Source organism: Phoca vitulina, unplaced genomic scaffold, assembly GCF_004348235.1.
Source record: "Phoca vitulina isolate PV1807 unplaced genomic scaffold, GSC_HSeal_1.0 scaffold21, whole genome shotgun sequence".
Lineage (NCBI taxonomy): Eukaryota > Metazoa > Chordata > Mammalia > Carnivora > Phocidae > Phoca > Phoca vitulina.
In genome coordinates, this window is record NW_022589724.1 from 2,995,089 (window position 1) to 3,016,863 (window position 21,775).

The window sequence follows — 21,775 nt, forward strand, 5'->3', positions numbered from 1 at the left end:
TGAGAAGCGTATAGACGGATGCGGGGAGTGAAGGCAGCGGGGGAGGGTGCACTCCTCGCTACCGGAGGAAAAGATAATAGTAAGGCAAGGGTGGGAGCAGCTGTGTTCTCCCTGAGCGAGGGCGTGAGGCCGTCCGAGAGTCTGTCGAAGGGTCTGTCATTCCTTCACTCACTCACCAGGAGCAGCAGGGAGCATCTGAGGTCGGGTAAGGATAGGAAGACGGCAGGATTCATGGTAACGCCGGGGTTCGCGGCTGGGACTGGGCAGGGTTGGGTTGGGTTAGGAAAGGGCTGGGCTCCGGGAGCCGGCGGCAGCGGACGATCCTCCCGGCAGCGGCACCTCGTCCTCTGGACCCGGAGCTCCAGCAGCGAACACCCGGGACAACTTCCAGAGAGGCCTCGCACACCCTCACTTCCGGGTCCTGCCCACCTCGGAGCATACTGGGAAATGTGGTCCTGCACCACTTTCACTGAGTACGTCATCGGGCATCCAGAACTTCTTTCCCATCAGGCTCTCGGCCCAGGTCCACCGAGTCCTCCGCGCGCGGGGTCCTGTGGGATAGAAAGGGCGGGGGGCAGTGAACCTCTGTTTTTAGAGGATGGGAACTACAATTCCCAGAGGGCAGTGCGATCGACCGTCTCGGGCGGCCTTCGAAGGGGTTCTTCTAGTTTCAGCGTGCGGGGGGATCTCCCAGCCGGATGTAGTGTACTGTCCTGGCGGGAGGGGCGGCCCACTGGGGGTCGTGCCTCCTGGAGCCGTCCCCGGGACGTGAGTCCTGGAGGAGGCGAGGGTGAGTAGGAAGGGGCCTGGCTGGGGAAGCTCCGATCGATCTGCATTGCCTTGGCCCCTGCCTCAAACTCCAGGCCCTCCTGGCCTGGGCTGTGGCCTGATCCTTCATCACTAGCCTCCTCACCTGCTGCCTCTTCTTTCTGCACTAATTACTGCATTATAAAGTCAGAGCCACCTCTCAGGGCCTCAGTTGAATGAGTCGATGACTTATCCCTAATTGTCTCTGTGGGCTCGTGTAGGGAGTAGATATGGGATAAAATGGGAAAGCACGTTGTAAACTGAAAAGCTCAGTGCGACTGTGATTGCTACTAATGCATGGATCACTCCTACAAGATAATTACGAAATTCATTAGCCAAGCAATTGAGGATCTTAATCTGGCCCTAGTTAGCTCCCCAGCCTCATCTGCAAACACCGAGCCAGGTCCACGTGTCCCAGATATTAGCCACACAATCAGTGCTCACTACTTGAGAGGCATTCTTTTTGAGGTTCTCCCTACTCCTTGCCTGTACTCTAGCTTTCCTGCTGCCATGGAATGGCCGGCCTTAGCCCCTTCTCTATCTGGAATGCCATCTCAAATGTCACCATCTCTGAGGACTTCCCCAAAAAACAACCCTTTAGTCCTGATCAGAATGACTCTTCCTTTGCTTGTGACTGCCGCACCACTAGTTTTGTACTAGTTATAATTATTAGAGCATTTATTTCACTGGCTGGTTTTATAATTAGTTAATGATATCTGTACATTTTATAGCACTTTATAATTAACAACGTGGTTTTGCTGTTCATCTATAAAAATTATTTACAAAAAAAAAAATCACCGTGTGTGTGTGTGTGTGTGTGTGTGTGTGTACATATATATGTTTTTTTGAGCTAGAAAAGGACCCTAGAGAACACTTTTCCCAGGGTGGCAAAATTAGATAGTGGTAGAGCCAAGACTTTTAGTTAGGTCTCTCTCTTCTAGTCTTGTGTTCTTATCTCTAGACCACTCACTACCTCTCCAACAGAAGAGACAGAAATGGGGAATTAAAGAGCAGATGCTCATGAGTATGACCTCTTTAGTCCAAGAAATTAAACTTTGATCCTGCTTGCCATCTGGACTTAGCACTCAGCCTGTGACTTTTCACTGGACAAATATTTACTGATACCAGCTATGTACCTGTTACTGTGCTAACAATTATGAGGTGAAATGTATATAACTGAGATCAAACTTAGTACATTTTTCAAAGGTTATGAAGAGGTTTGTGTGTGTGTGTGTGTGATTCTGATACGCCTAAAACTCTATCACTTAAAATCTGAAATGACATGTTTTAGAGTTCAGAACAGATGTTAGCACATAGCACTCAACTTATTGAATGAATCAACATAGTCTATCTATTTCATTGTTCATATTTTACAGAAAATCAGAGAACTGAGGTAGCCTAAGGGCATGCTGCTTATTATTAACAGAATCAGGCCTAGAGCCCTCCTGCAATTCCTACTTTCCTGTGTTTCTACCTCCACCTGTTTTGTAGCTTCTTTCAAGTCACTTTAACATAATCCTGCCTGTGACAGTAGTTTTTCTGACAGAAGTGTCTCCCAAAGCCCATATTTTCTGCCAGTGTATTAACTCAAATTGTCAGCAAAATAAAGACATGAAGAGCTGACCTTTACCAAAATTAAGAAAACACTTTCACTTTAAGGCAGAATTTGAACCAATAATGCTTGTCAATGACAACACAAGTGCTAGCTCATCGGTAGTGATAAATTTCTCCTACAAAGCTCCCAAATTCTCCAGAGTCAGAGATTGGACTGACAGTTTTTGGTGAAATCAGAAGAGGGCTTGTCTGCCCTTCTGGCAGCTGTTAACTAGCTGATTAGCAGCTGCTTTCTTTAGATATGGATGTTTGCTCCAGTTTGCCACGCTCCCCATGACTCCCTTTGTTTCTTACACTTTTTACCTCCCAGGTCCTTGCAGGCATTCAACTTTGATATAGCATCTTACCTTTAGGAAGGAATTTTAAGATCATTGATGCAACTACCCCTTTTTCCTTCCCAACAGGTGCTTGAATTCTTCATGCTGCATTTCTGACATAATCCAGCCTCTGCTACAACAGGCTTATGCTGGAGAACTCACTGTTTTTCTATGCAGCTAATGCATTTCTAGAAGGTTCTAGCAAACCCTATCAGACTACCAGTCAGAACAAAATCTTTCCAATGAAATATGGTTGATCCTAATGATGTAGTTTTCCAAGTAAATAAAATCCTAAGGTCAAGAGACATAGGAGAGAACAAATAAAAATTCTTCCTTTTGTCAGCATGAGAGAGAGAACTAAGTACTAGGTATTTATTTATTTATTTATTTATTTATTTAATTAATTTATTTTTTTTAGAACTAAGTACCTTTTAATTTAGCACTTAAATTTAGTTGATTCTGACCTGACAGTTAAGTTCACATCATACCCATTTTGTGGCTGGCTCATCATCTTTATTCCCAGTTTCAGTTCTGATGTTTAGTATTATGTGGAATCAAATCAGAAGCCATTGTGGCTTGGGGCGCCTGGGTGTCTCAGTTGATTAAGCATCTGCCTTTGGCTCAGGTCCTGATCTCCAGGTCCTGGGATCAAGCCCCACATCAGGCTCCCTGCTCAGTGGCAAGTCTGCTTCTCCCTCTCCTTCCATGATCTCTCTCGCTCTCACTCTCTCTCTCAAATAAATAAATAAATATATTTTTTTAAAAAGTCACTGTAGCTTTTGAGCCCTGTGCCTAAGGTTGAATACTGAGCCTCCCTTTTTTCCCTCAGATAACCCCTGATATTGGGGCACCTGGGGGGCTCAGTCTTGGGCATCTGCCTCCAACTTGGGTCGTGATCCCAGGGTCCTGGGATTGAGCCCTGCATCCTGCTTCCTGCTCAGCGGGAGACCTGCTTCTCCCTCACCTACTCCCCCTGCTTGTGTTCCCTCTCTCCCTGTCTCTCTCTGTCAAATAAATAAATGGATTCTTAAAAAAAAAAAAAAGATAACCCCTAGTAAGAGTCTTAGAAGCATCCAACCCTCTCATTTTACAGATGAGCAACTGTTCAAAGGGTCATCTAATTTGCCACATTATGGCAATTCTAGGTAGGACGAGGACTGCAGACTTTTTGAATCCTAGTCAAATATTTATTTTTTTTTTAAGATTTTATTTATTTATTTATTTGACAGAGAGAGTGACAGAGAGCATGAGAGGGGAGAGGGTCAGAGGGAGAAGCAGACTCCCCGCTGAGCAGGGAGCCTGACGTGGGGCTTCATCCCAGGACCCTGGGATCAGGACCTGAGCCAAAGGCAGACGCTTAACCGACTGAGCCACCCAGGTGCCCCACCTCATCAAATACTTCTATTCAGCCATATTTAGAATATATCCACTTAAGACTGATGAGACAGCTTTCAGAAATGTTTTCTGCATATAGTCATGGTTTAAATCATTGTTTCAGGGTGCTCCAGGCGTTGAGAAGACTATGAACAGGTCAGAGAACTTGTTCTTTCCTGGCTCCTCATTAGCATCCCAAGTTCATGCTGCAGCTATTAATGGAGATAAGGGTGCTCTTCACAGGCTCATCATAGGTAAGTGGTCCCCCTGAATACAGAAACTTTAAAAATAACTCTGTCCTAAGGGAGTGTGTTAATCTGAGTTTTAATTGCACTGTACTCACACATTTTAATGGCAATGTATCATTATTTATATTTCATTCCAGAACTTGAACAAGAAAGTAATTAAGGCCTGAAAGTTAAGAATATGGATTACGATTAGGTGAAAAGTACTTGAGAAATATCTGTGTGCTTGACACTGAATTTGGATATGTACCCTAAGGTGCTAAGAGAATTAATTCATCTTTATAGTAACAGAGATCTAGAATGAGATAGTGAATAATGATCTTTTACATTTAGTATATACCTAAGGTACTAAAGCTTACAAATAACTTAAATTGTAATGATTTAAAATTGATTTAGTTTTCTCCCTATCATTGATTCAATTGATTCAAATTGATTCAACATTCTCCCTATCGTATATATATAGAGAGAGGCCCAGTATTAAAGTTCTAGAAGGAGAGAACAAACTGAGTAGGAGAGAGAGTATTCAAGGACAAAAATGGGTGAGAATTTTTCAGATATTGTAAAAAAAACCACATTTCCACCTATTCAGAAGTCATTAGTCTTTATTTCAAGAAAAGAAATAAAAATGTATATTGTTTTTAATCTTTTACACACCAGTGTCTAGTGACATGATTGACAACTTGGGGCCTTAAAATAAAATCCATACTATTTGAATTTCTGTACTGGTTCCATCAGAATTCATTTTTGACCTACATTTCCAGTGTCTCCAAAAACTTCTAACCATATACCCTAACCTCTAACTAGGCTCTCCATTCCCCAAAATGTCATTAATTTTGTCTTACTTTCTCTATGTATCTGTCTCCTCTCCTCCCACCTCCTTATCCTCTTCTCTGCTACACTCCTACTTATCTTTTTTTTATTAACATATAATATATTATTTGTTTCAGGGGTACAGGTCTGTGATTCATCAGTCTTACACAATTCACAATGCTCACCATAGCACATACCCTCCCCAATGTCCATCACTCAGCCACCCCATCCCTCCCACCCCCCTCCACTCCAGCAACCCTAAGTTTGTTTCCTAAGATTAAGAGTCTCTTATGGTTTGTCTCCCTCTCTGGTTTCATCTTCTTTCATTTTTTTCTCTCTTCCCCTATGATCCTCTGCCTTGTTTCTCAAATTCCACATATCAGTGAGATCATATGATACTTGTCTTTCTCTGATTGACTTATTTCGCTTAGCATAATACCCTTTAGTTCCATCCACGTCATTGCAAATGGCAAGATTTCATTTTTTGATGGCTGCATAATATTCCATTGTGTGTGTGTGTGTGTGTGTGTGTGTGTGTGTGTGTGTGTATATATATATATATATATATATATACATACCACATCTTCTTTATCCATTCATCTGTTGATGGACATCTAGGCTCTTTCCATAGTTTGGCTATTGTGGACACTGCTACTATAAACATTGGGGTGCACATGCCCCTTCGGATCACTACATTTGTATCTTTGGGGTAAATACCCAGTAGTGCAATTGCTGGGTCGTAGGGTACCTCTATTTTCAACTTTTTTTTTTTTTAAGATTTTATTTTTTATTTATTTGACAGAGAGAGACACAGCGAGAGAGGGAACACAAGCAGAGGGAGTGGGAGAGAGAGAAGCAGACTTCCCGCAGAGTAGGGAGCCCAATGCGGGGCTCGATCCCAGGACCCTGGGATCATGACCTGAGCCAAAGGTAGACGTTTAACGACTGAGCCACCCAGGCGTCCCTCTTTTCAACTTTTGGAGGAACCTCCATACTGTTTTCCAGACTGGCTGCATCAGTGTGCATTCCCATCTAAAAGTGTAGGAGGGTTCCCCTTTCTCCGTATCTCCGCCAACATCTGTCATTTCCTGACTTGTTAATTTTAGCCATTCTGACTGGTGTGAGGTGGCATCTCATTGTGGTTTTGATTTGGATTTCCCTGATGCCGAGTGATGTTGAGCACTTTTTCATGTGTCTGTTGGCCATTTGGATGTCTTCTTTGCAGAAATGTCTGTTCATGTCTTCTGCCCATTTCTTGATTGGATTATTTGTTCCTTGGGTGTTGAGTTTGGTAAGTTCTCCATAGATCTTTAGATACTAGCCCTTTATCTGATATGTCATTTGCAAATATCTTCTCCCATTCTGTCGGTTGTCTTTTGGTTTTGTTGACTGTTTTCTTTGCTGTGCAAAAGCTTTTTATCTTGATGAAGTCCCAATAGTTCGTTTTTTCCCTTGCTTCCCTTCCTTTGGTGATGTGTCTAGGGAGAAGTTGCTGCGGCTGAGGTCGAAGAGGTTGCTGCCTGTGTTGTCCTCAAGGATTTTGATGGATTCCTGTCTCACATTTACGTCTTTCATCCATTTTGAGTCTATTTTTGTGTGTGGTGTAAGAAAATGGTCCAGTTTCATTCTTCTGCATGTGGCTATCCAATTTTCCCAACACCATTTGTTGAAGAGACTGTCTTTTTTCCATTGGACATTCTTTCCTGCTTTGTCGAAGATTAGTTGACCATAGAGTTGAGGGTCCATTTCTGGGCTCTCTATTCTGTTCCATTGATCTATGTGTCTGTTTTTGTGCCAGTACCATACTGTCTTGATGATGACAGCTTTGTAATAGAGCTGGAAGTCTGGAATTGTGATGCCACCGGCTTTGCTTTTCTTTTTCAACATTCCTCTGGCTATTTGGGGTCTTTTCTGGTTCCATACAAATTTTAGGATTATTTGTTCTATTTCTGTGAAAAAAGTTGATGGTATTTTGATGGGGATTGCATTAAATGTGTAGATTGCTCTAGGTAGCATAGACATTTTCACAATATTTGTTCTTCCAATCCATGAGCATGGAACATTTTTCCATTTCTTTGTGTCTTCCTCAATTTCTTTCATGAGTACTCTATGGTTTTCAGAGTACAGATTCTTTGCCTCTTTGGTTAGATTTATTCCTAGGTATCTTATGGTTTTGGGTGCAATTGTAAATGGGATCGACTCCATAATTTCTCTTCTGTCTCGTTGTTGGTGTATAGAAATGCCACTGATTTCTGTGCATTGATTTTATATCCTGCCACTTTACTGAATTCCTGTATGAATTCTAGCAGTTTTGGGGTGGAGTCTTTTGGGTTTTCCACATAAAGTATCATATCATCTGCAAAAAGTGAGAGTTTCACTTCTTCTTTGCTGATTCGGGTGCCTTTTATTTCTTTTTGTTGTCTGATTGCTATGGCTAGGACTTCTAATACTATGTGGAATAGCAGTGGTGATAGTGGGCATCCCTGCCGTGTTCCTGACCTTAGAGGAAAAACTCTTAGTTTCTCAGAATATCATTGAGAATGATATTCGCTGTGGGTTTTTCATAGATGGCTTTTATGATATTGAGGTATGTACCCTCTATCCCTACACTCTGAAGAGTTTTTAATCAAGAAAGGATGCTGTATTTTGTCAAATGCTTTTTCTGCATCTAGGGAGAGGATCATATGGTTCTTGTTCTTTCTTTTATTAATGTATTGTATCACATTGATTGAGTAGCGGATGTTGAACCAACCTTGCAGCCCAGGAATAAATCCCACTTGGTTGTGGTGAATAATCCTTCTAATGTACTGTTGGATCCTATTGGCCAGTGTTTTGGTGAGAATTTTTGCATCCATGTTCATCAGGGATATTGGTCTATAGTTCTCCTTTTTGATGGGGTCTTTTTCTGGTTTGGGGATCAAGGTAATGCTGGCCTCATAAAATGAGTTTGGAAGTTTTCCTTCCATTTCTATTTTTTGGAACAATTTCAGAAGAATAGGTATTAATTCTTCTTGAAATGTTTGGTAGAATTCCCCTGGTAAGTCATCTGACCCTAGGCTCTTGTTTGTTGGGAGAGTTTTGATTACTGCTTCAATTTCCTTACTCGTTATGGGTCTGTTCAGGTTTTCTGTTTCTTCTTGGTTCAGTTTTGGTAGTTTATACTTCTCTAGAAATGCATCCATTTCTTCCAGATTGTCTAATTCGTTGGCATATAGTTGCTCATAATATGTTCTTATGATTGTTTGTATTTCTTTGGTGTTGGTTGTGATCTCTCCTCTTTCATTCCTGATTTTATTTATTTGGGTCCTTTTCTCTTTTCTTTCTGATAAGTCTGGCCAGGGGTTTATCAATCTTATTAATTCTTTCAGAGAACCAGCTCCTAGTTTCATTGATCTATTCTACTGTTCTTTTGGTTTCTATTTCATTGATTTCTGCTCTGATCTTTATTATTTCTCTTCTCCTGCTGGGTTTAGGCTTTATTTTCTGTTCTTTCTCCAGCTCCTTTAGGTGTAGGGTTAGGTTGTGTACTTGAGACCTTTCTTGTTTCTTGAGAAAGGCTTGTATTGCTATATACTTTCCTCTTAGGACCGCCTTTGCTGCATCTCAAAGATTTTGAACAGTTGTGTTTTCATTTTCATTGGTTTCCATGAATTTTTTTAATTCTTCTTTAATTTCCTGGTTGACCCATTCATTCTTTAGTAGGATGCTCTTTAGCCTCCATATATTTGAGTTCTTTCCACCTTCCCTTTTGTGTTCTAGTTTCAAAGCATTGTGGTCTGAAAAGATGCAGGGAATGATCCCAATCTTTTGGTACCAGTTGAGAACTGATTTGTGACCCAGGATGTAATCTATTCTGGAGAATGTTCCATGTGCACTAGAGAAGAATGTGTATTCTGTTGCTTTAGGATGGAATGTTCTGAATATATCTATGAAGTCCATTTGGTCCAGTGTGTCATTTAAAGCCTTTATTTCCTTTTTGATCTTTTGCTTAGATGATCTGTCCATTTCAGTGGGGGGAGCGTTAAAGTCCCCTACTATTATTGTATTGTTGTCAATGTGTTTCTTTGATTTTGTTATTAATGGGCTTATATAATTAGCTGCTCCCATGTTAGGGGCATAGATATTTAAAATAGTTAGATCTTCTTGTTGGATAGACCCTTTAAGTATGATATAGTGTCCTTCTCATCTCTTATTATGGTCTTTGGTTTAAAATCTAATTTGTCTGATATAAGGATTGCCACCCCAGCTTTCTTTTGATGTCCATTGGCATGGTAAATCGTTTTCCACCCCCTCACTTTAAATCTGGAGGTGTCTTTGGGTCTAAAATGAGTCTCTTGCAGACAGCATATTGATGGGTCTTGTTTTTTTTTTTATCCAATTTGATACCCTGTGTTTTTGATTGGGGAGTTTAGCCCATTTACATTCAGGGTAACTATTGAAAGATATGAATTTAGTGCCATTGTATTGCCTGTAAAGTGACTGTTACTGTATATTGTCTGTGTTCCTTTCTGGTCTATGTTACTTTTAGGCTCTCTCTTTGCTTAGAGGTCCCCTTTCAATATTTCTTGTAGGACCGGTTTCGTGTTTGCAAATTCCTTTAGTTTGTTTGTCCTGGAAGCTTTTTATCTCTCCTTCTATTTTCAATGACAGCCTAGCTGGATATAGTATTCTGAGCTGCATATTTTTCTCGTTTAGTGTCCTGAATATATCATGCCAGTCCTTTCTGGCCTGCCAGGTCTCTGTAGATAGGTCTGTTGCCAATCTAATGTTACTACCATTGTAGGTTACAGATCTCTTCTCCCGAGCTGCTTTCAGGATTTGCTCTTTGTCTCCAAGACTTATTATTAGATGTTGGGGTGTTGACCTATTTTTATTGATTTTGAGAGGGGTTCTCTGTGCCTCCTGGATTTTGATGCCTGTTTCCCTCCCCAAATTAGGGAAGTTCTCTGCTATAATTTGCTCCAGTATACCTTCTGCCCCCCTCTCTCTTTCCTCTTCTGGGATCCCAATTATTCTAATATTGTTTCGTCTTATGATATCACTTATCTCTCGAATTCTCCCCTTGTGATCCAGTAGTTGTTTATCTCTCTTTTTCTCAGCTTCTTTATTCTCCATCATTTTGTCTTCTATATCACTAATTCTCTCTTCTGCCTCATTTATCCTAGCAGTTAGAGCCTCCATTTTTTATTGCACCTCATTAATAGCCTTTTTGATTTCGACTTGGTTAGATCTTAGTTCTTTTATTTCTCCAGAAAGGGATTCTCTAGTATCCTCTATACTTTTTTCAAGCCCAGTTAGTGTCTTTATAATCGTCATTCTGAACTCTGGTTCCGACATCTTACTAATGTCTGTATTGATTAGTTCCCTGGTAGTCGGTACTACCTCTTGTTCTTTTTTTGAGGTGAGTTTTTCCATTTTGTCATTTTGTTCAGAGAAGAATAGATGAATGAGAGAACAAAATGCTAACAGGGTAACAATGACCCCAGAAAAATATACACTAAACAAATCAGAAGAGACCCAAAACCAGGGGGAAAAGAAAGAAAGAAAGAAAAAAAAAGAATATGATCAGGCTGGTGAATAGAACAGAGCCACACACTAGATTTTGGGTGTATTTTGGTCTGTTAGAAGAAACTGCCTCCCAAAATTTTAAAGAAAGAAAAACTTTTATATATATATATGTATATATATATATATATATATATATATATACACACACACACACACACACAAAAATAAGGGTAAATGTGATGAAGGGATGGAATATGACTGTAAAGATGAAAATGAAAAAAGATTTTAAAAATGGTATTGATAAGAAGTTGGTTGAAAAAAGAAAGAAGAAAAATTAAAAAAAAAAAAGAGAATGTGATCAGGCAGCAGACTAGAACAAAGCCATATACTAGATTTAGGGTATATTTTGGTCTGTTAGAAGAAACTGTATCCCAAAATTTTAAAGAAAGAAAAACTTACATATATACAAAAAATAAGTTTAAATACAATGAAGGGATAGAATATGTCTGTAAAAATGAAAATTTAAAAAAGATTTTAAAAAAGTAGTTGATAAGATGTTGGTTGAAAAAGGAAAAAAGAAAAATTTTTAAAAAGAAAAAAATAAAGAAAATTTTAAAAATTAACTTTGAAAGACTAAAGAATCATGGGGAAACAGCCATGAATTCTATGTGCTATATTCCCTTAGCACTGGAGTTTTGCAGTTCTCATTGATCGGTAAACTTGGTCTTGGCTGGATGTTCTTGCTGATCTGGGGGAGGGGCCTGTCACAGTGATTCTCAAATGTCTTTGCGGGAGGCGGAATTGCCCCGCCCTTGCCGTGTGGGGCTAAGTAATCTGCTCGGGTTTGCTCTCGGGAGCTTTTGTTCCCTGCAAGCTTTCTGTACAGCTTTGGAGGACAAGAATGAAAATGGCAGCCTCCCTGGGGCACCTGGGTGGCTCAGATGGTTGAGCGTCTGCCTTCGGCTCAGGTCATGATCCCAGGGTCCTGGGATCGAGCCCCGCATCGGGCTCCCTGTTTAGCGGGGGGCCAGCTTCTCCCCTTCCCTCTGCCTCTCCCCCTGCTCATATTCTCTCTCTCTCTCTCTATCTCTGTATCTCAAATGAATAAATTAAAAAAAAAACTTAAAAAAAAAAAAAAGAAAGAAAATGGCAGCCTCCCATTCTCTGGCCCCGAAGGAGCCAAGAACTCAGGGCCCCAGTCCTCAGTGCGCCCCCAGAGAAAAGCAGTCAGTCACTCCCGTCTCCCGGTCCCCGGCCGCACTCCGTGCTCACCCGGCCTGTGACCAAGCGTTTCTATCTCTGGCACCCGACCCGTGTGGAGTCTCCAAACCCAGCAGATCCCTGCGGTGCACTCCCGCGCCGCTCCTCCCGGGGGAGGAAGGGGAGTCTCCCTGGATCTGCTGCTTGTTGGGTCCCTGCTGGAAGAGCAGTGGCCCGACTGTGCCCCAAATCACGGTTTATGGCAACCCCGGGCTGAGAGCCCACTCCACGGCTCTGTCTCTGCAGCCAGCTTCCCCTCTCTGATACCTGGGAGCTCTGCCACACTCAGGCACCCCCGGTCTTTCTGTGACCCCGAGGGTCCTGAGACCACACTGTCCCATCGAGGGTTACACACACACACACACACACACACACACACACACCTGCTTAGCCACTGGAGCGAAGTCCCTCAGGGAGCAGACTTCTAGAAGTTCCAGTTTTGTGTTCTGCTGCTCTGTCACTTGCCGGTATCGGCTGACAGAGGCTCCCTCCCCCCCCCGCCCCGTGGTCTATCTTCCCAAATATTGCCCCGGATTCACTTCTCCACACGTGAATGGATATGGGGGTAATTATCACTCTGTTACCAAAACCAAGCTTCATTACCTCAATCCACTCTTTTATTACAACAAAACAAGGGGCACCTGGTTGGCTCAGTCAGTTAGGTGTTCAGTTCCTGATTTTGGCTGTGGTCATGATCTCAGGGTCATGAGATCGAGCCCCGTGACAGGTTCCGTGCTCAAAGGGGAGTCAGCTTGAGATTCTCTCTCCTCTGCCCTCCCCCACCCCACCCCCTGGCTTGTGCACGCATACGTGCACATGCTCTCTCTCTCTCTAAAATAAATAAATAAACCTTAAAAAAAATATTTATTTTGAAGTATACATATAGAAAAATACATACAAATTATGTAAGTTTAACACATAAATATAAAGCAAACATCTGTGTAACCACCACTAGGTCAAGAGACGGAACATTGCTCCCCCAGAATCCCCTTAATGCATTCTTCATTCCCCCTTGGAGTAATTTGGTATCTTGACTTTTATAGTAATAATTACATTGTAGGGCGCCTGGGTGGCTCAGTTGTTAATCGTCTGCCTTCGGCTCAGGTCATGATCCCAGGGTCCTGGGATTGAGGCCCACATCGGGCTCCCTGCTCAGTGGGAAGCCTGCTTCTCCCTCTCCCACTCCCCCTACTTGTGTTCCCTCTCTTACTGTCACATAAATAAATAAAATCTTAAAAAAAAAAAATTACATTGTAGTTTTACCACTAGGTGTAGAGCTCAAATACTATAGTCTAGTTTGCTTTTTTTTGAACTTTTTTTTGTTGTGTTCCATGTTTACTTGAACTGAAAGTTCCATATACAGTCTTGTCATTTCCCTGCTCAAACTTCATTAATTGCTTCCTGTTATACTTGGAATAAAATTTAAAAGTGCACCTATAGCTCTTTCCCTCTCCAACTTCACCTTTATCCACTCTGTTCTGAGACAAACTGGCTTTCTTTCATTTTCTCAAACCCACCAAGCCCTTTTCTGTCTTAGGGTTTTTGCCTGAAATACTGTTCTCGTCCTTCAGACCTCAGCTTCTATGTCACTTCCTCAAAGAGGCCTGCCCTCATCATCCAGGCTCAGTGAAATCTGTTTGTTGTGTTCTCTCTTGGAACTTTGCAGTGTTTCTTCATTGAACTTGTATATTTATATGTATGACTGTTATAACATTTCTCTCCTATAAGATAGTAGCTTCTGTGAGAATAGACGGGGTCTGTTTAATTCATCACTGTATCTGCAAAATCCAGTGCAGTACTTGGCATATAGTAGGGACATGAGATATATTTGTTGAAGGAATCAATAAATGTTATAATCATTCTTTTAAGTACCTTTCCTCCCAAGAAGCCTATAATCATCTTGAGGGCCGGGATTAATTGTGAATTGAGTTGAATCGAATTAAATTAAATTAAATTGACTTGAGAGGCAGGTTTGCACTAAATTCCATTGGAAAAAAATTTTTTTAAGTCAGAATACCTCAAGAAAAAATATCTTATAAAATGAACTCTTTATGATTTTAATGAAAAATAACCTTCAAAGGAAATAAAAGGTGCAGGATGTTATAAATTAAAAGCCGTGATACAGGCTCAGTCATACAAATTAACTAATGTGTTACATAATAGAACTTGAAATATTCCTGTAATTTTAAATCCTCAAAGAAAAACATCCTTAAAAACAAAGCAGAACAAAATTATGTGACACTAGTACAGACCGATAAATTTACTTTATAAAGTGTTCCCTCTGTGTTCTATCACCTTGTCTCATTACCGACTTTGAGCTGTAACACTGCTCATCTTTTCAGAGTTCTGCCATTATGTCATCTGCAGACAGTCCTACCTGTGCTCTTGGCACTTCCCAACATTTGTCTATCCCCACCAAAATAACAACTGTGTCGTCTTAAATTTCAGTGTATCTTATATCTTCTTTTATGTAGTGCATTTTGATGATCTCTAAATATATGCTATTCCTCTTTCCTAAACTAGTAACATAGTACTACAAATGAATTATTTTTTTCCTGAGTCTTTGCTCACCAACTGCTCACTGAATTCATTCACTTTCGCATTTTCTGTTTTCCCTTCTCTGTTTCCATGGAGAAGTATGTCAGTGATGTGTTCGACTCCATGGAAACAGATGAGCATCTCTTTCTACATACACAACTAATTAAATCGAACACTTTCTATGCTGCCCATTGTTCTGGAGGAGGACTGAAGAGGCTTTCCCTGAATGAGACATCACTTCCGTAGAAATTTTTAGTGTTTAACCTAATACTACGGATTAATGCTTTAATGTAATATTACATCCTCAAATCAGATGATTTAGGGCTCAGTCCTGGGCCGTAAAAGCTTAAACATACATAGTAAATTCCTTATATGCTATGGCTATCATTGGTAATATGTAGTTTTTTCTCTTAACTCAAATAATTTGGTTGAATACCAACAATATGGTTGATAATAGAATTTAGTAGATTCATTTTAATACTGTACAATGTAGTATCATAGAAAGACTGTGGGTTTTAGAGTCAGATAAACCCAAGTTTTGAGTTCTGGCTTTGTCACTTACTAGCGGTATTAAGTCTGCTTAGGCTCGGGTAAGCCACTTAATCTTTCTGAGCCTTAATTCCTCATCTGAAAACTATAGACTATTATACTTTGCTGTGTGAGAGTTCAACAGGATAAAGACTGTAAAACATCAAGGGTGACTATAGTTAATAATACTGTATCATTTTTTTTAAAGATTTTATTTATTTATTTGAGAGAGAGAATGAGAGAGAGAGAGCATGAGAGTGGGGCGGGTCAGAGGGAGAAGCAGACTCCCTGCTGAGCAGGGAGCCCAATGCAGGACTCGATCCTGGGACTCCAGGATCATGACCTGAGCCGAAGGCAGTTGCTTAACCAACTGAGCCATCCAGGCGCCCCTATTTTTTGTTGTTTTTAAGTAACTTTACTGAAGTGTAATACAGTAAATACAGTAAACTTAATCCTTAGTAGTGTACAGTTATTTAATTTTAACAAATACGTAGTCATGTGATCACCACTATCAAGATACAGGCAAGTTCCATCACGCCCCAAAATTTCCCTGTGTCCCTTTATAATCCGTCCCTCCCCACATCCCAGCCCCTGATAACCACTGGTCTGTTTTCTCTCCCTATAGTTTTACCTTTTCCAGAATGTGCTGTAAATGAATACGATATGTATCCTTTGAAACAGAATTCTTTCACTTAGCATAAGTGCATTTGAGATTTTTCCTTGTTAAGTAGATCAGTAGTTCATTCCTTTTTATTACTGAGCAGTATTCTACTGTATGGATGACTACAGTTCTTTGGTCATTTTCCACTAGGACAATAGGGATATTTCCAGTTTTTAGCAATTATGAATGAGGCTTCCATTTATTTTGAGATAAATTTGAGATAATCCAAATACAAGTTTTTATGTGAATCTAAGCTTTCTTGCTTTTGTTTCTTCTGAGTAAACACGTAGGAAAGAGATTATTGGGCCAGGTAGTATGTTTATATTTAATTTAATAAGAAACTGACAGTTTTCTGTAGTGACTGTGCCATTTTGAATTACTACCAGTGATGTCGGAGAGTTCTAGTTGTTCTGTATCCTCACCAGCATTTGCTATTGTCGGGTTTGTTTTCAGTTTTGGTTTTGTTTTAGCCATTCCAACAGATACGTAATGGCATCATATTACAGTTTGAATTTGCATTTCCCTCTGTATTAATGATATTGGGCATCTTTTCATATGCTTATTTGGTGAAATGTTTATTCAAAACTTTTGCCCATCTTTTAATTTCATTATCTGTCTTTTTTTTTTTTTTTTTTAAAGATTTTATTTATTTATTTATTTATTTGACAGAGAGAGAGAGATAGTGAGAGCAGGAACACAAGCAGGGGGAGTGGGAGAGGGAGAAGCAGGCTTCCTGTCGAGCAGGGAGCCCGATGTGGGGCTCGATCCCAGGACCCTGGGATCATGACCTGAGCCGAAGGCAGACGCTTAACGACTGAGCCACCCAGGCGCCCATCATTATCTGTCTTTTTATTACTTGTAAGAATTCTTTTTGGGGGGCTGTTGAGTTTTATAAGTTCTTTATATATTTTGGATACTAACCCTTTATAAGATATGTCATTTACAAATATCTTCTCCCATTTTGTGGGTTGCCTTTTAGTTTTGTTGATTTATTCTTGGTAAAAGACCTTATCAGATACGTGTTTTGCAAATACTTTCTCCCAATTTGTGGCTTGTCTTTTTATTTTCTTAACAGTTCTTTCAAACAGAATTTTTAATGTGGGTGCAATCCAATTTATCAATTTTTAAAATGGATTGTTCTTTGGTATCATGTCTAAGAAATCTTGGTCTAACCCAAGGTCACAGAGATTGTCACTTTTCTTTGCTTCTAAAAGTTTTATATAGTTATAGAGGTGTTACATTTAAGATTATGATTAATTTTGAGATAATTTTTATATGTGATGAAAAGTATAGGTTGAGAGTTTCTTGTTTGTTCATTTTTTGTTTTTGGATATGAATTCCAGTTTTTGCAGTACCGTCTGTTTAAGACTATCCATTGGTTTGCCTTTGCACCTTTGTCAAAAATCAATTGATCATATCCTTTTATAGGTCTATTTCAGTACTCTCAATTCTATCCTATTCATCTATGTCTCTCTCTTTCTCTCTCTCTCTCTCGGCTATTTAACTTAAGTTTGAATTTATGGGCATAAAATTGTTTATAATATTCCCGTATTTTCCATTTAATGACTTCAGGCTCCATAGTGTTGTCCCTGCTTTCATTTCTGATATTGGAAATTTCTGTCTGCTCTGTTTTTAATGATCACTCTGATCAGAGATTTATCAATTTCATTGATATTTTCTAAGAACCAACTTTTAGCTTCATTGATTTTTCTCCAGTGTTTTCTAATTTTAATTTCATTGATCTCTGGTCTTATCTTTGTTATGTACTTCCTCTGCTTGTTTTGGATTAAATTTGGTCTTATTTTAGTGTCCTCAGGTAGAAGGATAGATCATTGATTTGAAGCTGTTGTTCTACTGCAATGCAAGTACTCAATGCTGTGTATTTCCTTCCAAGCCCCCTCATGTGTAGAGTAGGAACCTTACAACACTACTATTATTTTCATTCATTTAATTATGTTTTTTGATTTCCCTTGAGATTTTCTCTGTAACTCGTGGATTATCTATGTGGTGTTTAATTCCTACATATTCAGTGATTTCCCATTATCTTTCTGTTATTGATTTCTAGTTTAATTACATTATTGTCAGAGAATATACTTTGTATAACTTCACTTCTTTAAATCTGTTACTGCTTGTTTTATGATCAGTATATGGTCTCTTTTGGTGAATGGTCCCATCAGTGTTTTAAAAGATTACATATCTGGCTGTTATTGAGTGACACGATCAATAAATATCAGTTATATCCTGCTGCTTTATAGTGGTATTCCGTTCTTTTCTATCCTTGCTGCTTTTCATTTTAGCAGTTCAAGCAATTACTGAGAGGAGTATTGAGGTTACCAATTATAATTGTAAATTTTTCAAATGTTTCATACAATTCTATCAGTTTTTGCTACATGTGTTTTGAAGCTCCATGATTTAGTACATACACATTTAGGATTGTTATGTGTTCTTGGTGAATTGATCCCTTTATCATTATGTAATGTTTCTGTTTGTCCTGGTAGTTGTCTTTGCTCTGAAGTCTATTTTATAAGATATTAATATCTGATGTTAATCAGCTTTCTTTTAATTCGTGTTTACATAGTATATCTGTGCTCATTCTTTTACTTTTAACCTACTTGTTATATTTCAAGTGAGTTTCTTATAAATAGCATATAGTTGGATCTTTTTTTTATCCATCTCTTTTTTTATTGGTGTGTTTTTTATCATTTACCTTTAATGTAATTATTAATGTTAAGATTTAAGATTTCCAGCTTACTATGTGTTTACTGTTCCCTCTGTTTTTCATTCCTGTTTTTTCCTCTTTCCTGTCTTCTCTGAATTTCTTGAATGTTTTTAGTATTCCATTTTAAATTATATGTAGTGGGGCTATTTGTAATAGCTCTATTGAGATTCCATACATCCATACCATACAGGTCACCAATTTAAAGTACAATTCAATGGGTTTCGTATATTCACAGAGTTGTAGAAACATCACCACAATTAATTTTATTTATTTATTTTTTTTTATTTTTTTTAAGATTTTTATTTATTTATTTGATAGAGACACAGCGAGAGAGGGAACACAAGCAGGGGGAGTGGGAGAGGGAGAAGCAGGCTTCCCGCCGAGCAGGGAGCCCGATGCGGGGCTTGATCCCAGGACCTGGGGATTATGACCTGAGCCGAAGGCAGAAGCTTAATGACTGAGCCACCCAGGTGCCCCCACAATTAATTTTAGAACAATTACCCCTCCCCAGAAGAAATCCTATCCCCTTTAGCTATGACCCCTTTAACACCTCCCCTTCTCCCCAGTCCTAGGCAAGCACTGGATATAGAATTCTTGGTTGACAGTTCACCCCACCCTTACCCCCCAACACTTGAAAAATGTTGTGTCATTGCCTTCTGGACTCCATAGTTTCTCATGAGAAATACACTGTTATTTGAATTGTTTTTCATCTATAGATAATGTGTTTTTTCTTTCTGGCTGCTGTCATGATTTTTTTCTTCTTCTTTAGTTTTCAGGAATTTGATTATGATTGACGTACCATAAGTTTCTAGAGGTTTATTCTGTTTTGAGTTTTGCTCAGCTTTTTAAATCTGTAGGTCTGTGTCTTTCACCAAATTTGCACTATTTCCAGCCATTATTCCTTCAAATATGTTTTTAGCCCTTCATTCTTTTTCTTCTCTTTCTGGAACCTGATGACATGAATGGTAGGTACTTTGTTATTGTCCCAGAGAGCCCTGAGATTCTGTGGATTCTTTTTGTTTCTATGTTTTCTATCAGCTGTTCAGATTGAATAATATTTATTGGTCTATCATCAAATTCAATGATTCTTTCCTCTGTCATCTCCATTCAGTGAGGCTTTTATTTTAGTTATGTTATTTGCTTGCTTATTTGTTAAATGCTTATTATTCTGAAATTTTCATTTGGTTCATCTTTATATTCTATCTTTCTTTGCTGTGACTTTGTATTTTCCGTTTGTTTCAAGAATGTTCATAATTGCTTTTTGGAGCACTTTTATTATAGTTGCTTTAAAATCCTTGTCAGATAGGGGCACCTGGGTGGCTCAGTCGGTTGAGCATCTGCCTTCGGCTCGGGTCGTGATCTTGGAGTCCTGGGATCGAGCCCCGCATTGGGCTCCCTGCTCAGTGGGGAGTCTGCTTCTCCCTCTCCCTCTGCTCCCCCCCACCACTTGTGCTCTCTCTCAAATAAATAAAATCTTTTAAAATAAATAAATAAATAAAATAAAATCCTTGTCAGATAATTCTTACATCTTTATCATCACAGTATTGGTGTCTGTTGATCATTTTTTCTGGTTTAAGTTAATGTTTTTCTGGTTCTTGGTTTGTCTAATAATTTTGGATTGTATCTTGGACATTATGTGTATTATGTTATGAGACTCTGGATCCTATTTAAATCTTCTATTTAATAGACTGCCAATCTGTTTAGGCTTAGAATGAACTTTCTGTTCCAGTTTTGTGGACTGTGGTTCTAATGTGAAGTTATTTTTCACAGCTCTTCTGGTCTGCCCTACTTATGTGCTACCCAAGCTAATTTAGAACCTGGGCAATATTCCACCCATAGTTCAATTCTCAAAACTTTTGCTACTTTGATTCTGGTTAGTTTCCACAAGGGTTTTTCAGAGTTGTTTATGACTTCATGCACCAATTTAAAGAATTGCTTTCTCCAGCCTCCTCTCCATAATCCTCCCTGCTTCTCTAGTCAGGAAGGGGTAAGATACTACTTCATTGCTATCCTTTGCTTAATTCAGGACATGATGGTTTATAGGGCTCCTCCCCACAGTCTCTGCTGTGCCCAGTGGGGAGGAAAAGAGGTGCAGTTTCTTTCATTGTATGTGCTTTGAGTAGAGCCAAGCATAAGCACTCCAAGGGCTACCCTCTTCCCAGTCTTTTGACTGGAGAGAGCAGGCTTCCTGGGGAATTTTGTATCTACTCTTTGGTGTTTCTGGTTTTGGGCTACTTTAACCCCCAGACTGTATTTAGGAGGAAAAAAAAAAAAAAAGAAAAGAAAGACAGACTGACAGAGAACTCACCATCAGGTTGTTCTGAGTCCCATAGTCCCTAGACAGTTTGCCTTCTTTTCTCCACCTTTCATGTATTTTGCCTGGGGTTTTTAGTTGTAATTAGCAGGAGAATCAGGGTAGTATGCATTTGCTCCATATTGTCAAAAATGGGAAGCCAATCATGATTCAGTTTTGTATCTCTCATAAAAACATACCACAATGCTTAGCGTTTAATCTATAAAAGAAAGGAGTGAGTGAGGAAAATAAGTAGGTCCATATCTCACAATATTAATTCAGCATAACATATAGTAGTTAAGAATATGGCCTTGGGGCACCTGGATGGCTCAGATGGTTAAACGTCTGCCTTTGGGTCAGGTCATGATCTCTAGGTCCTGGGATCGAGTCCCACGTCAGGCTCCTGGCTCAGTGGGGTGTCTGCTTTTCCCTCTCCCTCTGCCTCTGCCTCTCACCCTGCTCATGCTCTCTCTCTCTGTATCTCTCTGTCTCAAATGAATAAATAAAATATTAAAAAAAAAAAAAAAGAATGTGGCCTTTAGAATCAATTATCAGTTTGAATTTTAGCTCCACCTACTTTCAGTGTAATATAAACAGGTTACTTAACTGAGTCTCAGTGTCCTATAATATGGGGATGGTAATATCTATTTCATAGGGTAAATAAAAGTGGCATATATTTCATGATTTAACACAGAGCTTGCTAATAAAGTTAGTAAATGTAGCTCCTAGTTATATTAGTAATAACAACAGCAATTATCAAATATCACTATCTGTTTCTTATACTCATAGGAAACTCTGCCCTTAAAGACAAAGAAGATCAATTTGGGAGGACACCACTTATGTATTGTGTGTTGGCTGACAGATTGGATTGTGCAGATGCTCTTCTGAAGGCAGGAGCAGATGTTAATAAAACTGACCACAGCCAGAGAACAGCCCTCCATCTTGCAGCTCAAAAGGTGAGAAGTTAAATTACTTTGAAGTGTAAACCTTTGTGAGGTATTTATAAGTTGATTAATGGAACTATACAATTGACAGATGATAAAGAAATCACAAGTATGTGACTTTTAGTTTCATATGCTTTCTTTAAAAACAGTCTAAACT

The 21,775-nt window shown here is 39.5% G+C and overlaps 2 protein-coding genes across 4 annotated transcripts in view; one reads left to right on the forward strand and one right to left on the reverse strand.

The window, feature by feature from the left end:
* Positions 1-411, reverse strand: part of ERP44 (endoplasmic reticulum protein 44) — a 93,130-nt gene extending 92,719 nt beyond the window's left edge. The window contains exon 1 of the mRNA XM_032419023.1: positions 177-411. Within this exon, the coding sequence (XP_032274914.1) occupies positions 177-233 (57 nt within the window). The 5' untranslated portion in view covers positions 234-411. The remainder of the gene's footprint in view (positions 1-176) is intronic.
* A 5-nt stretch (positions 412-416) lies between these two features.
* The window catches only part of INVS (inversin), a 154,802-nt gene continuing 133,443 nt past the window's right edge, over positions 417-21,775 (forward strand). For 2 of the 3 annotated variants that reach the window (XM_032419018.1, XM_032419021.1), the window contains exons 1-3: positions 631-790; positions 4,237-4,366; positions 21,464-21,630. In XM_032419018.1, coding sequence (XP_032274909.1) covers positions 4,261-4,366; positions 21,464-21,630 — 273 coding nt within the window. In that variant the 5' untranslated portion in view covers positions 631-790; positions 4,237-4,260. Of the gene's footprint in view, positions 474-630; positions 791-4,236; positions 4,367-21,463; positions 21,631-21,775 lie in introns of those variants that run through there. The other variant, XM_032419020.1, reaches the window with a different exon arrangement.